General features: G+C 40.7%; 2 protein-coding genes across 2 annotated transcripts; both read left to right on the top strand.

The window, feature by feature from the left end:
- Positions 1-616: 616 nt before the first annotated feature.
- Positions 617-5,253, top strand: LOC129096399 (pannexin-1-like). Its single transcript, XM_054605173.1, has 6 exons — positions 617-797; positions 2,292-2,413; positions 3,994-4,193; positions 4,331-4,832; positions 4,934-5,094; positions 5,203-5,253. Exons 1-5 carry the CDS (start codon positions 617-619, stop codon positions 5,081-5,083), a joined length of 1,155 nt encoding a protein of 384 aa, XP_054461148.1. The 3' UTR covers positions 5,084-5,094; positions 5,203-5,253.
- Positions 5,254-7,662: 2,409 nt separating this feature from the next.
- LOC129095716 (nuclear distribution protein nudE homolog 1-like) lies at positions 7,663-12,964 on the top strand. Its single transcript, XM_054604274.1, has 9 exons — positions 7,663-7,821; positions 8,206-8,333; positions 8,453-8,606; positions 9,013-9,161; positions 9,330-9,466; positions 10,102-10,269; positions 10,376-10,461; positions 10,573-10,727; positions 10,998-12,964. The coding sequence occupies exons 2-9, from the start codon at positions 8,248-8,250 to the stop codon at positions 11,089-11,091; spliced, it is 1,029 nt and encodes a 342-aa protein (XP_054460249.1). The 5' UTR covers positions 7,663-7,821; positions 8,206-8,247; the 3' UTR covers positions 11,092-12,964.
- The last annotated feature ends 3 nt before the right edge of the window (positions 12,965-12,967 follow it).

The following is a 12,967-nucleotide window of genomic DNA, read 5'->3' as shown; positions in this document are numbered from 1 at the left end:
GTTGTATAGTATGTGTATTTATTGTCTGTGTAGTTGTATAGTTGTATTTAGTATTGTATAGTATTTATTTATTGTCTGTGTAGTTGTATAGTATGTCTGTGTATTTATTGTCTGTGTAGTTGTATAGTATGTGTATTTATTGTCTGTGTAGTTGTATAGTATGTGTATTTATTGTCTGTGTAGTTGTATAGTATGTGTATTTATTGTCTGTGTAGTTGTATAGTATGTGTATTTATTGTCTGTGTAGTTGAGCTGCTGCAACACTTTAATTTCCCCCATGGGGATCAATAAAGGAATATAATAATATTCACCACCATGTGTGTGGTCATCAGGTCCTCTGTGCGGCTCAGTGGCGCCCCCTAGCGGCGGACAGCCAGCTCCCCCTGTTGCCTGTGCTGTCTGGGTCCCAGTAACGGGACAGCAGGTTCAACCATCAGTCCCAGTTGGGAATGGAGATGGGTAAACAATAACGCCTCAGTGTTTCTATACATTATTTATCTTTCTAGTTTTTTTCTTAATTAATTGAAACCTCAGACGCAGCTCGCATTGGGTTAATTGAAAAGAGACGCGACTCTTCCCTCAATTAGACAACACCGGCTTTTTGTTCCTATCCGTCATGGCGATTGCCCACGTAGCCACCGAGTATGTCTTTTCCGATTTTCTGTTGAAGGACCCCACCGAGGCCAAGTACAAAGGGGTGCGTCTGGAGCTGGCGGTGGACAAAATAGTCACGTTTCTGGCGGTGGGACTGCCTTTATTTCTCATCTCCCTCGCTTTTGCTCAAGAGGTGTCAGTGGGTGAGTTGTTGGATTTGTGAGCATCCTGTCAGATGCAACCATCATCATCATCCGAGGTTATAATCCCGAGAATTTCCTCACATAGAATAATGCTCAGTCTTGCACGTTTACCAAACTTTAAGGCGGATAAAGCAGTGTGTTATGCATGAATGGAGGAGAGTTATATTCTGTATATTACCAGAATAAAGAGAGGTGTGAATGCTGGAGAAGGTGTGGTGTTAGTCTCCACCCTTCTGTTTATCTCACGGCCAGACAGTGAGGGAGTCATGTGGAGTCACTCCTGCTGAGGAGGAGGAGGAGGAGGAGGAGGATGATCATGATGACTACAATGTGAAATATGAGCATGGCAGTTTATACACTGGTGCCTCATGGACTTGAGCAAGGAACAAAAGAATAGCTTACACAAATGAACAGAAGGTGATCTGCTTTCCTCTTTAGTGTAAAACCAAAAACACCAGCAGTTTAACAAATCTATGTAATCTTCTTAGGTCATAATGCCTGCAGTCTGTTGTTATCACTATCTGCAAGTACCGCCTTGCGGCCACAAATACTCAGACAGAATGGATCCATTACACTATAAGACTTGAGACAACTTTGTGCTACTATGATGGAAAGACACAATAATGATGGACAGCTATTGTTATCACATTATGCCAAAAAAGTGCATGCACATTACTGCAAAAATCCCACATTGATTTGACTTATTGAATCTATAGCAATCACAAAATAAGGAAATGTGGAGAGAAACTATGGGCTTTTTAACACACAAGAAAAATGAAATGTAGTTGTAGACCTTTTTCACAGCAGACACTTTGACTTCTCATAGAAGGAAAAGCACAGGTGTTACTAATAGCATTAGCGATGGCTCTGTTTTATTCAAGTGTTGCAGTAAGCCTTGACAGTGTGACAGTGAAAAGATGCAGTCCACTGTAGACTCAATATCATAAACACCACTGAGTAGAACAAAATAAAATAGGCTTTTTTTTCTGAAAATATGTTGCATATGTGACGTGTTGGGCATGTTTTAGTGGATATCTTTTACCTTTGCATGCAAAACTTGTAAAAGTTAGGGAGCAGTAGACAGAATGAACTGTCATTACGTAAAAGCACCACGCTTCATTCTCCAACCACATACTATGTAAAGACTGAATGCCACAGATTGAAACAAAAATACAATTATGTAGTGAGAATGTGCTAAATTGGTTTAAATCATCATTCTGTAAAATTAATATGACAGCCCCTGTGATGTCAAAATATCACTGTCTGGTGACTATCTGGGTCATCTGTGACTCGTACGTGCCTGATTTAACTCCCCTCTCAACATACAAGGGATGGCATAATTATTGACACAATGTATGCTGAAAACACCCCACCAACAAATTAGGCCATGAATGCAGAAGAGGGAGGGCTGACAATTGTTCTAGTGTTTGTTTCTCTTTTCAGAATCACCAAAAAGAGTCAGCTCAGATGAACTCTTAACTCTTTCCTCCCCAGGTACCCAGATCAGCTGCTTTGCTCCCACTAACTTCTCTTGGAAACAGGCCGCATATGTGGACTCATTTTGTTGGGCAGCTGTACAGCAACAAGGTGACAACTCACAACTATGGCTGCACAAGGTACAGCATTTTTTTCTTTAATTATCAAAAATAGATGCTCATTGACATTTCAACAGTATTATTATGTGTTGTTTAATTAGCCCCTTGACTAATGAAACAGGCTTGAAACCGACAACACAATTCTCATACAGTTAAAAAATGAGAAATGCCTTCTTTCTAATATAATACTAATGTAGGGAAAATTAGCTCAATTAAGGTAAATATAAAGTTAATCATAATGATTTGTCCCCTGATATAATCACAGAGTCAGCCTAATAACATAATAAACTGTTTATTTTGGTGATCAATCAAGATTATATTAATGCACAAGTTATCTTTTGGGAATTGATTAATTTGAACTCAGTTAGAACAAAGAAAAAGTCATTTAGAAGACAGTTAAATGTAAATTTAAATTCACCTTATCAGCAGAGAGGAAGCACTTTACAAGCGCGTCTGCAGCTGCAGTCGTTACGCTGACGTCAGGAGAAGATGATGGTGCAGTGACAGGGGTGAAGATTAGTTGAAGATGAGGTGACGCAGACACAGAATGGGAACCTTTGCACTGATATCAAAGAGAATCTACAAATGCTTTCCAGGGGGGGTCTTTATAGGAAGAGTTTGGTAAGACAGATCTGGGAAACATCTGACCAATCACTAGACATGCTCACCCAAAGGAGGTGGTGTCAATGTTCAATCCACATCTGGGCACTCTGTCCCACAGAGGTTAGTGGCCATGAGACTGGGTATCTGAATTTTAAAACAACTTCTTAAATGACCGTAGATAGTTACTCAATAAGATCTAGTGTTGTGATGCACAGGACTCTACAATGAGACCAAACAAGATGTATGTATCTTTGATGGTTGATTAAATATTAGAACCTGATGTTGACATGCCTACGATTTGGAGGAATTTAGTAATAAATTATAGCAAATTCCATTATATTAAGGAATACAGATGTACACATTCGAACGGTAAGAAAGGTAATACAGTTATGTAATACAGCATTTTAAAATACCAAAGCATTTCTTTGAAGGTGGTATGTTTGAAACTAAGGGGAGAGGAGTCACTTTAGAGGAAGAATGGGTTGATTGTCTGTGCAGTCAGCATCCAAGAATGAGGTGAGCAGCTTTACAGTTGTGTGTTCGGACAGACAACTCAGCCTGGACTTTCTGTTGATCCAACCTATCCTCCTTTTAATCCCAAAATGAAGAATGTTAAATTTTTCTGGAGAGTGAAAGAAATTTGCCCGGGCTGCAGGCCCCCAGTCATGAGGGAGCCTGGGTAATGTCAAACATGTCAACAGGGTCATTAGCCGTTCCTGGTTAATCCTGTCTCTCTCGGCCTTCTCCAGGAGGGCTTTGATGGTCTTCGCTGTAAATACCAGTCTTGTTCTGTTATCATGTCAGAGTGGCCCCTAATGGTCTCACCCCTAATTTACAGCTGTAATAAAAGGGATCACAGTCTGATTTGGAGGGCACTTGGATACATCACCTTTAAGGTGTCCCTGTGTTCTGCTCCTAAATGTCCAGAAATCATTTTTTGTCTTCTTTTTTCTCATGCATCTTTCTTCTGTTGTTTTCTCTTTTTGTGACTCCCTCAGTTCTTCCCATACATCCTGCTGTTACTGGCCATCCTCATGTACATACCAGCCCTGTTCTGGCGTTTCACTGCAGCTCCGCACATCTCCTCTGACCTGAACTTCATCATGGAGGAGCTGGACCGCTTTTATAATCGTTCCATCAGCGTGGCCAAGAACATAGCAACCTTAGATAGCAAAGGTGCATCTGAGGACACCCAGAGGTAAACACTTTGTATTGCTCTCTACTATGTACTCTTTAGCCGGAGATGTGATGTATTGATCTATTTCAGGTCATTTCTAGGGTGTTTGCGTTTCTAAACACTGGTCTTTTAATGCCAAATGTCCCTCTCTGCTGCAGTGCTTTGGATCTGACCGAGGGTTGCTTCAAATACCCTTTAGTGGAGCAATATCTGAAGACCAAGCGCTTCTCTCACTGCCTCGTGGTAAAGTACCTGTCATGTCGGGGCGTGACTCTGCTGACACTCCTGCTGGCCTGCATCTACCTAGGCTACTACATCCAACTCGCCTCCCTCACCGACGAGTTTCCCTGTGACCTGCGTACAGGGGTGCTGAAGAACGACAGCATGGTGCCTTCTGCTGTGCAGTGTAAGCTCGTGGCAGTGGGTGTCTTCAGGCTGCTCAGCTACATCAACTTGGGGGTGTATGTGCTTCTTGCTCCCCTGGTGGTGTACGCTGCTCTTGGACCAGCTCGCCAGAGCTCCAGCTTTCTCCGGCCATATGAGCTGCTGCCAGGCTTTGGTGCTTTGGGCGTGGTCACGCCCTTCTACAACGACCTCAGTATCTACCTGTTGTTCCTGCAGGAGAATCTGAGCGAACTCAAATCATTTAAGTGTCTGCAGGTGGGTCCAAGCACAGAAATTTTAGGTCAAAGGTTCGAACATGTCATCTGTGTTTGCTGATGCTTTTTCTGTGAAAAATAGGTAACTTCTCTATTTTACAGGTGCTTGAGTTGTTGCAAGAGGCTGGTGACGAGGGGTTTGACACCATGTGCCTGCTGCGAACTCTGGGTCAGGTGAAGACTGATGTGATAGACAGTAAGAAGACGAGCTCACGCAAGAACGACAAACAAACTAATAAAGCAGAGGAATGATTCCTCTTGAGGTAAGGAAGAATATTTAGTCTTCTAATGGAGGCTGTGTAACTTTAGTGAAATAACATGATTATGTGGTGGATTTAACCTTGAACATGTTTTATTTTTCTTCCTTTCAGCCTTGTTCCTCATTGATTCAACAGAAAAGGAATAAGATCTACTGTGGTGGAAAAGAAGATCAGTGAGAAAAACCTGTGCACTTACATTTATCTGAATTGCTGGTGAAGTATTGCCTCACAGCAGTGTTATCCATGTAAAAACTACAGATCTCTACACATGCACACAGTCTGTAGTTCGGCCAATGGACATTTTACTTCAAACATGTCTTTTTTTTAGTATGGTGAATATTCCAAGTCTCAAGTCTGAGGCGATATGCTGCTGACCCCTAACCTTGTTTTTTTCTGAAATTCAATTCCTTTTTCTATGGTAAATGCTATTTTTCTCTAGCCTGATATCAGACAGACGTGTCACCTCGTTACACTAGTCTGGACCCAGGCAAACTTTTCTCAGGATCACAAATGCCTTCCAGTCACAATTTATAATGTAATCTTTGTTCCTTGGCCTGAAATCTGTACATTTCATTTCCAATTGCAAGAGTCAACTTCCTGCCCATTATGTTAGAATAACACAGGGTTTAAAGGTATTTATAGTGGTGGGGTGATAAGAAGATGTTGTGATTGATGACAGTTTGTCTACTAAAAAGTAAGCATAATATAAACATAAATTGTTAGGTAATAGAAGAACCACTAGCAGCTATGTCTGGACTGTAGAGCATGTGATTATTAATGCATTAAAGTGCTGTTAACAACAGGTGGTAAACTGTATGTGCATGTTGAAAGTAAAGACCCTGGGTTGTCCAAACTGATGGACTGATGGCAGCTCTGCCTTTCACATGAGAGATGAATGAAAATTCTTTGGGTGAATAAAATGTCAATAACAGTTGTTGTCAGATTTAAAATCGTTCAGGCTTTCAGGGGCTACATACAATTAAGTTATCTTGTTCTCCATTATATCATTATTGAGTAAATTCCATTTCACTCTCCTTGCAAAAGAAACCGATTTCCAGAATACTTTTGACCAGCCAACTACAAACATCTGTACATTACAATACAATGCAAAGAATTGCCCTGCAATAAATATGATGCATACAAAGTAATTGTGAATTGATCTTTGTCTACGGGGCATTGTGTTGTATTGGATTGCATTATAAAGTATTCTTATGTGTAAAAGAGGTGGGAAAAATATTGTACACCATACAAACTGATAATAGTCAAAAATGTCATTTAGCAGACGCTTTTATCCAAAGCGACTTACAATAAGTGTGTTCAACATAGGTATTCAAGAGAACTACTAGTCACCAGAAGTCATAAGTGCATCTCCTTTCTTAAACAAGCATCTAAAAGCATAAACCAGAGCAAAAGTACAGATAAGTGCAACAAACTAATACGAATACAATAAGTGCAACAAACTAATACGAATACAATAAGTGCAATAATAGGAATACAATAAGTGCAACAAACTAATAGGAATGCAATAAGTGCAACAAACTAATACAAATACAATAAGTGCAACAAACTAATACGAATACAATAAGTGCAACAAACTAATAGGAATGCAATAAGTGCAACAAACTAATAGGAATGCAATAAGTGCAACAAACTAATAAGTGCAACAAACTAATACGAATGCAATAAGTGCAACAAACTAATACAAATACAATAAGTGCAACAAACTAATAGGAATACAATAAGTGCAACAAACTAATAGGAATGCAATAAGTGCAACAAACTAATAGAATACAATAAGTGCAACAAACTAATACAAATACAATAAGTGCAACAAACTAATAGGAATACAATAAGTGCAACAAACTAATACAAATACAATAAGTGCAACAAACTAATAGGAATGCAATAAGTGCAACAAACTAATAGAATACAATAAGTGCAACAAACTAATAGAATACAATAAGTGCAACAAACTAATAGGAATACAATAAGTGCAACAAACTAATAGGAATGCAATAAGTGCAACAAACTAATAGGAATGCAATAAGTGCAACAAACTAAATAGGAACAAACTAATACGCAATAAGTGCAACAAACTAATACAAATACAACAAACTAATAAGCAACAAACTGCAACAAACTAATAGCAATAATAGGTGCAATAAGTGCAACAAACTAATACTAATACAATAAGTGCAATAATAGTGCAATAAAACAAAAATAGGAATGCAATAAGTGCAACAAACTAATAACAAACTAATAGGAATGCAATAAGTGCAACAAACTAATACGAATGCAATAAGTGCAACAAACTAATAGAATACAATAAGTGCAACAAACTAATAGTGCAACAAACTAATAGAATACAATAAGTGCTAGGTGGAAGGCTCAGGGTAGTGCTTCACTTCTTTGTTGTTATTGCACCGTTGTATGTAGGACGACTCTGCCTTTAGAGCTCAGTGTATTGTGTCGGAAGCTCCGCCTTCCGCAGCTTCAAGTGCGTTGAGCGATATGATTGGATGGCAGGTTCCCTACGTCATCGCTCTCGTCCAATGGGGTTCGAGAAGGGAAGCTTCGTTTATATTTGGTTGGTGAATCGAGCGACGTCTTAACGTAACAGAGAGATTAGTTTGTGTAATCACAATACGTCTGTTGAACAAGAAGATTTAGTCTTTCCTCGAGAAACATCCCCTTAATAATAGCATGTTTTAACCGTCCCCTTATATCCGGGTGAGTCTGCCTAGTTTCTTTACTGTGTTAGACAACACATGCTGGCTAACGTTAGCTTTAAGTCGCCTAGCTGACTTAGCTATGTTAGCTTAGTTGAAACGCTTAGCCGTGCTATGTGCACTGTCCTACTCCACTGTGGGCTGTTAAAAGTTTCTAACACCTTCACTTCACATCTTTACGTGTTCGTACTTGATACAAGTACATGCTAAAACATGCTTCTGTAGTTTTAGTGCACACACATACACAGCGCTGTAGACTGACGCTAGCTAGCCATGCTAGCATCCGCCGACCGCAACAGTTGCCTGGTCTGAGTGCTCTGGATGTGTGTGCTCTTATGGCGGATGTAGACAGTATCAGAAGCTGTAACGTGTGTGTGGTTTACAGTTAGGTCTCCAGTCCCCATCACCCTGACACAGAGCTGCAGACATGGTGGAGCCGACGTCACACACGTTTGCATCCATAGCAGAGGAGCTGGGCTTCTGGAAGGAGCAGGCAGAGGCACATCAGCAAAGGTGACAATACTAGGCATTCAGAAAACGTTACTCCTGACAGATCTTTAATAGGCAGCTGGAATAACAAGCATGCATGGGGGGTGAGTTATTGGTGGTGGTAATCATTGTTTTGTCATCAGGGCTGATGAGGCTCAGGAGGAGCTGCAGGAGTTTCAGCAGATGAGCCGAGACTATGAAGCAGAACTGGAAACGGAGCTGAAACAGTGTGAGGGTCGAAACAAAGAGCTGCTTTTAGACAACAACCGACTACGCATGGAACTGGAGAGCATAAAGGTAGAACACTTCATTATAAATAGGCCCTGGCCCTCGCAGAGCTTGACGAGCTCTGGTGCTCCAGTTACTGACGAGGGATGAAGACAGCCTTTAGCTGACCCAAATTCAGCGTATCGTTGCTACTGCCACTAGGAAAATTGCTGCCTCGCTGTTAGGCAGCTGACTGCTATTTTTGTTCAGTGATCCATTGTGAAGAAAACATGGATGAGGGACGTGAATTCAGGATTTCCTAAACTCTAATAAACCCTGACTGCTCACAGGTTGTCTGGGATAAGGAGGAGAAAGAATGTTCAAAGGCTAATGTCTCTTATTAAAACATTCCCGCAGTTGCATTGATGCCTGCTGTGACAGTGCAAAGCAGGCATCATCATGTGAATTCATTTTTATTTCTGTGTCGTGTTTGCAGGAGAAATTCGAGGCTCAGCATTCGGATGCTTTTAGGCACATCTCAACCCTCGAGGAAGATCTGGCACAAACCACAGCAGTGAGAGATCACCTGCAGAAATACATCAGAGAGCTAGAGCAGTCCAATGACGACCTGGAGAGGACCAAAAGGTCAGTGTCTTAAGAGGTCTTATAACATTATCTCCCCAAAGGGATTGATCATCAAATGACACTGCTGACCCTGTCTTTAATACACATGCACACACAAAGTTAGACGGTAGAGCCAGTATGCACAATAGATCCAGTGTTAACTTGAATGGCCCGTCCTCTCTGTTCCAGGGCTACCATCATGTCTCTGGAGGACTTTGAGCAGCGAATGAACCACGTCATTGAGAGGAATGCATTTCTTGAAAGCGAGTTGGATGAGAAAGAGAACCTGCTTGAGTCTGTTCAGAGGCTAAAGGATGAAGCCAGAGGTACACACACACACACACACACACACACACACACACACACACACACACACACACACACACACACACACACACTGTAGCTGCTCAAGTTTACAATAACTGCTGATCTCACTGCAAACTGACATTTTTGCTTAACTCAATGAAATTTGATAGCCAATGTATTTTGAGCATTTGAGTAGAATCAGATTCCCACAAGGGTAAAACTGTTTTTTATTATTAGAAATGTAGACTGCCAGTGTGGACTATAGATTTTCTCTCTTTTGTGCGAGTGCAGTTGTTGATCAGCTGGCTGTTGGCTGTACACTTGGTGGTTTGCTCAAGTGTACATTTAACAGTAGACTTGATGTTCTCTATGTTAGGGTTTTATGTTGGCTTGGTCTTATAAGACACTTGCATTATTGTTTCGAATTGCCATTTTTCAGTTTGGATAAAAAGTATGCACGTGATTACCAGACAGCTGACATGTCTTAATGGATTATCTATTTAATGTATTTCCAGGTCTCTGAAATTATTTTTTTGTACTTTATGGAATGTAATGGAAGCTGATGTTTTTCTTCAAACACGTGGCACAAGAAGCTTTGTCATTTTCAAAAAGCCGACTCACAGTTGGGTTTACCTGCATGTCCTGTTTGTGTCAGACCTTCGCCAGGAGCTGGCAGTACGTCAGAAGGACAGGCGTCCATCAAGCAGCCTGGGCAAAGACACAGATCTGACAATCCCCTCGGCTGGTAACCCATCCATCCCTGTCACACCCTCCAAACCTATCAGCTCATTTGCCACGCCCCCTCCTTCCAGTATCCGACGAGGTAAATAGAAAAACATTGACTACAGTAATAGCCACAGTAATAGTGACTATACCAACTAAGTTTGAACATATTATGTGTTCACCTACTCATATCTGTTTTGTTTTAGGTGATGGTCTGACAGGGACTCCCCTCACAACTTCTGCTAGAATATCTGCACTCAACATTGTAGGGGAGCTGCTGAGAAAAGTTGGAGTAAGTGATTTAAAGATGATACCTCTATCGTGTTATCTCTGAACAGAATCACCACATGTTTGTTTTTTTCCATGTATGAGCTGACTGAAGATTGTTTAATATCTCTGCCAGAATCTGGAGTCAAAGTTGGCGTCCTGTCGAGACTTTGTGTACGACACGTCTACTAGCAGACCAGCACTTCCGGCTGGACCTGGTAGTCCTTCTGGTTTAGAAAGAGGTTCTGAGGTCCAAGCTAGCAGCATGAGCCCCCCTCCTCAGTACGACAGGTGAGGAAAATATTATAATTATTACATAATTTAAAAAAAACAGAGTAAGTTTCTCTGGTTAAAGATCATCTTACTTGTGCCAAAAGACATGCTGCACTGTGGTTGATTTAATATTTGAAGTAACAAAATCATCTTTGTTTGAGCTTTCAGGGAATTATTTTTATTATTTATTTTGCCTGTAAAGCCAATAAAGTATTGGGAACAATAAGCGTGTTCTTAGTTTTATCTGATGTTTTCTCATGAGTGTATGTGCTACATCTTGTCTTGCAGTTTAGTGAAACGGTTAGAATTCGGACCAGCTCCTCCGAGAGGCGTCTCCCAGGGTGCCCAGTCTCCTCAGGGTGGGGTCAAGATTCTTCTATGAGAGAAAAAAAGAATGTGAACCACCTCCCGCATTCACTAACCTGACACCAACCCCCCCCCGCCTCTCCATCCTTAACAAACTACAGCAACGGGGACTTTGAACTATGCCGTCTTCCCTTGTCGTCACGTGCCCTGCTGAACTATTTTGAACAAGAAAGCCGCTCACCTTGCCCCACATTATCAGCGCATGGACTTCTGCTGCCTCAGGCTAGTATCACACCATATCTATCAAAGGAAGCAGCACTAGCTTGTGTTGAATAACAAGGAACAGAGAACAGAGAACCTACTGCTCACACGGTCTTCTGCTGTATCGTCGACACTGTGCTGGGTAGCATTTAAAAAACATCTTCTGTATCTGCTGTCGTGAATCAACAGGGCTGACGAAACGGTACCAATACTGGGAAACACAGTTATCATGAAATAGGGAGCTGAATAAGAGCAACTGGACATGACCCTGATAAAGGGACCAAGAACCTGAAATATCATATATACAAATGTTTCGATTGTCAATCGAAAGTCAAAACCAAAGCTTGAAAAATAGAAAAACTGATCAAAGATAAAAGTAATGATTGATTATTGAATAATGAATCTTATATAAAAACAAAACATGGTGAAACTTGATTATTTTTTGTTTTTATTCTTTGAGCTAAGGGCTTGAATAGTGTAGCACTGAACCACAACAACATGAATAAACCTCTGTCGTGGAGGAGCTGAATGTTAATATCATTTTCCCTAGCCGAGCCCCCATTATTTGTTTTCTAGAAGAGACTTAATATTTTCCACTGTTACAAAAACTTACTTTTCTGCCAGGAACTGTTGTTAGCGTTTTAGCCATCGCTGCCTTCATCAATGTTACCTCTTCAGTTTGTAGGCCTTGCTTTGCTGTAATAGTTTAAATAATTATACTCATGCTGCCAGGCGTCTAGGAATGAGATAATGTCACTTCCCTTCAGGCTAGTTTAATATCACATGGTTTTCAGTTAGACCCCCGGTTCTTGCTCTCCTTCTTACAGCTGCACAGACTGCTGCACAGACTTATAGTGAGTTGTTTTAGCCGACTCATGTTTATCCGGTAGTCAAAGCTGATGAGTGTAAAGTATAGGAATAGGTTTTCTGCCTCAGAGATGAGATGTACAGTTTTCATGCTGCAGATTTATGATCTAGTGTTCCCAATAAGTTTTATAATGATAGAGGTTAGATCGGCACATTGTTCGCTACTGAATGTACAGTAATAATTCCCTGATAGGTGTGAGACCCCCTGTCTGCCATCAAGAGTTATATGGTGGACGAATGAGGGAATATACCAAGCAATAATAGATTTTAACAGGTCAAAGATAAGCACAGTTCATAGTATATTTGTGTAGGTATATAGAACGTATATTGAATACCCTTTACCTGCCTTTTAGCAAGGGATATTGTGAATGGGGAAATAGAGTGATTTAATGTGAAATGTTTGCGTTTCTCTGAAATGTTTCTGGTTAATCTGGAGCTGTAACTACTGCCATCCAGCAGCTCATTTATCAAATATTACAGTACATATTAAAATACCACATTGTGGTGTAGCCTGTGTGGAAAGTTAACTTGTGGTTAATACATATGAGAACTGGATTTCCTGCTCCTCTTTGCTGTTTAACCTCCCTTGAACTAACATGAGCTAACTGTAACTGTAATCCACGACCACTGTGTACTGCGTGTTTGTTTGTATACAGCAGCACCTCTGCAACTGCTTCTGTATTTGGACTATGAACTGTCTGTGCCTGAGGTACTATACCCAACTTTTATCCTGTTGGTTTGCAGTTGTTTTTCTATTGAATTGAACAGATGATGATCTTTGAAGTCACTGCACAAGACGGAAATATTAAAAGGAGAAAATAAAC

The sequence above is a fragment of the Anoplopoma fimbria genome, chromosome 9, assembly GCF_027596085.1.
Source record: "Anoplopoma fimbria isolate UVic2021 breed Golden Eagle Sablefish chromosome 9, Afim_UVic_2022, whole genome shotgun sequence".
In the NCBI taxonomy this organism is placed as follows: Eukaryota; Metazoa; Chordata; class Actinopteri; order Perciformes; family Anoplopomatidae; genus Anoplopoma; species Anoplopoma fimbria.
This window is presented reverse-complemented; position numbering and strand designations above follow the sequence as displayed.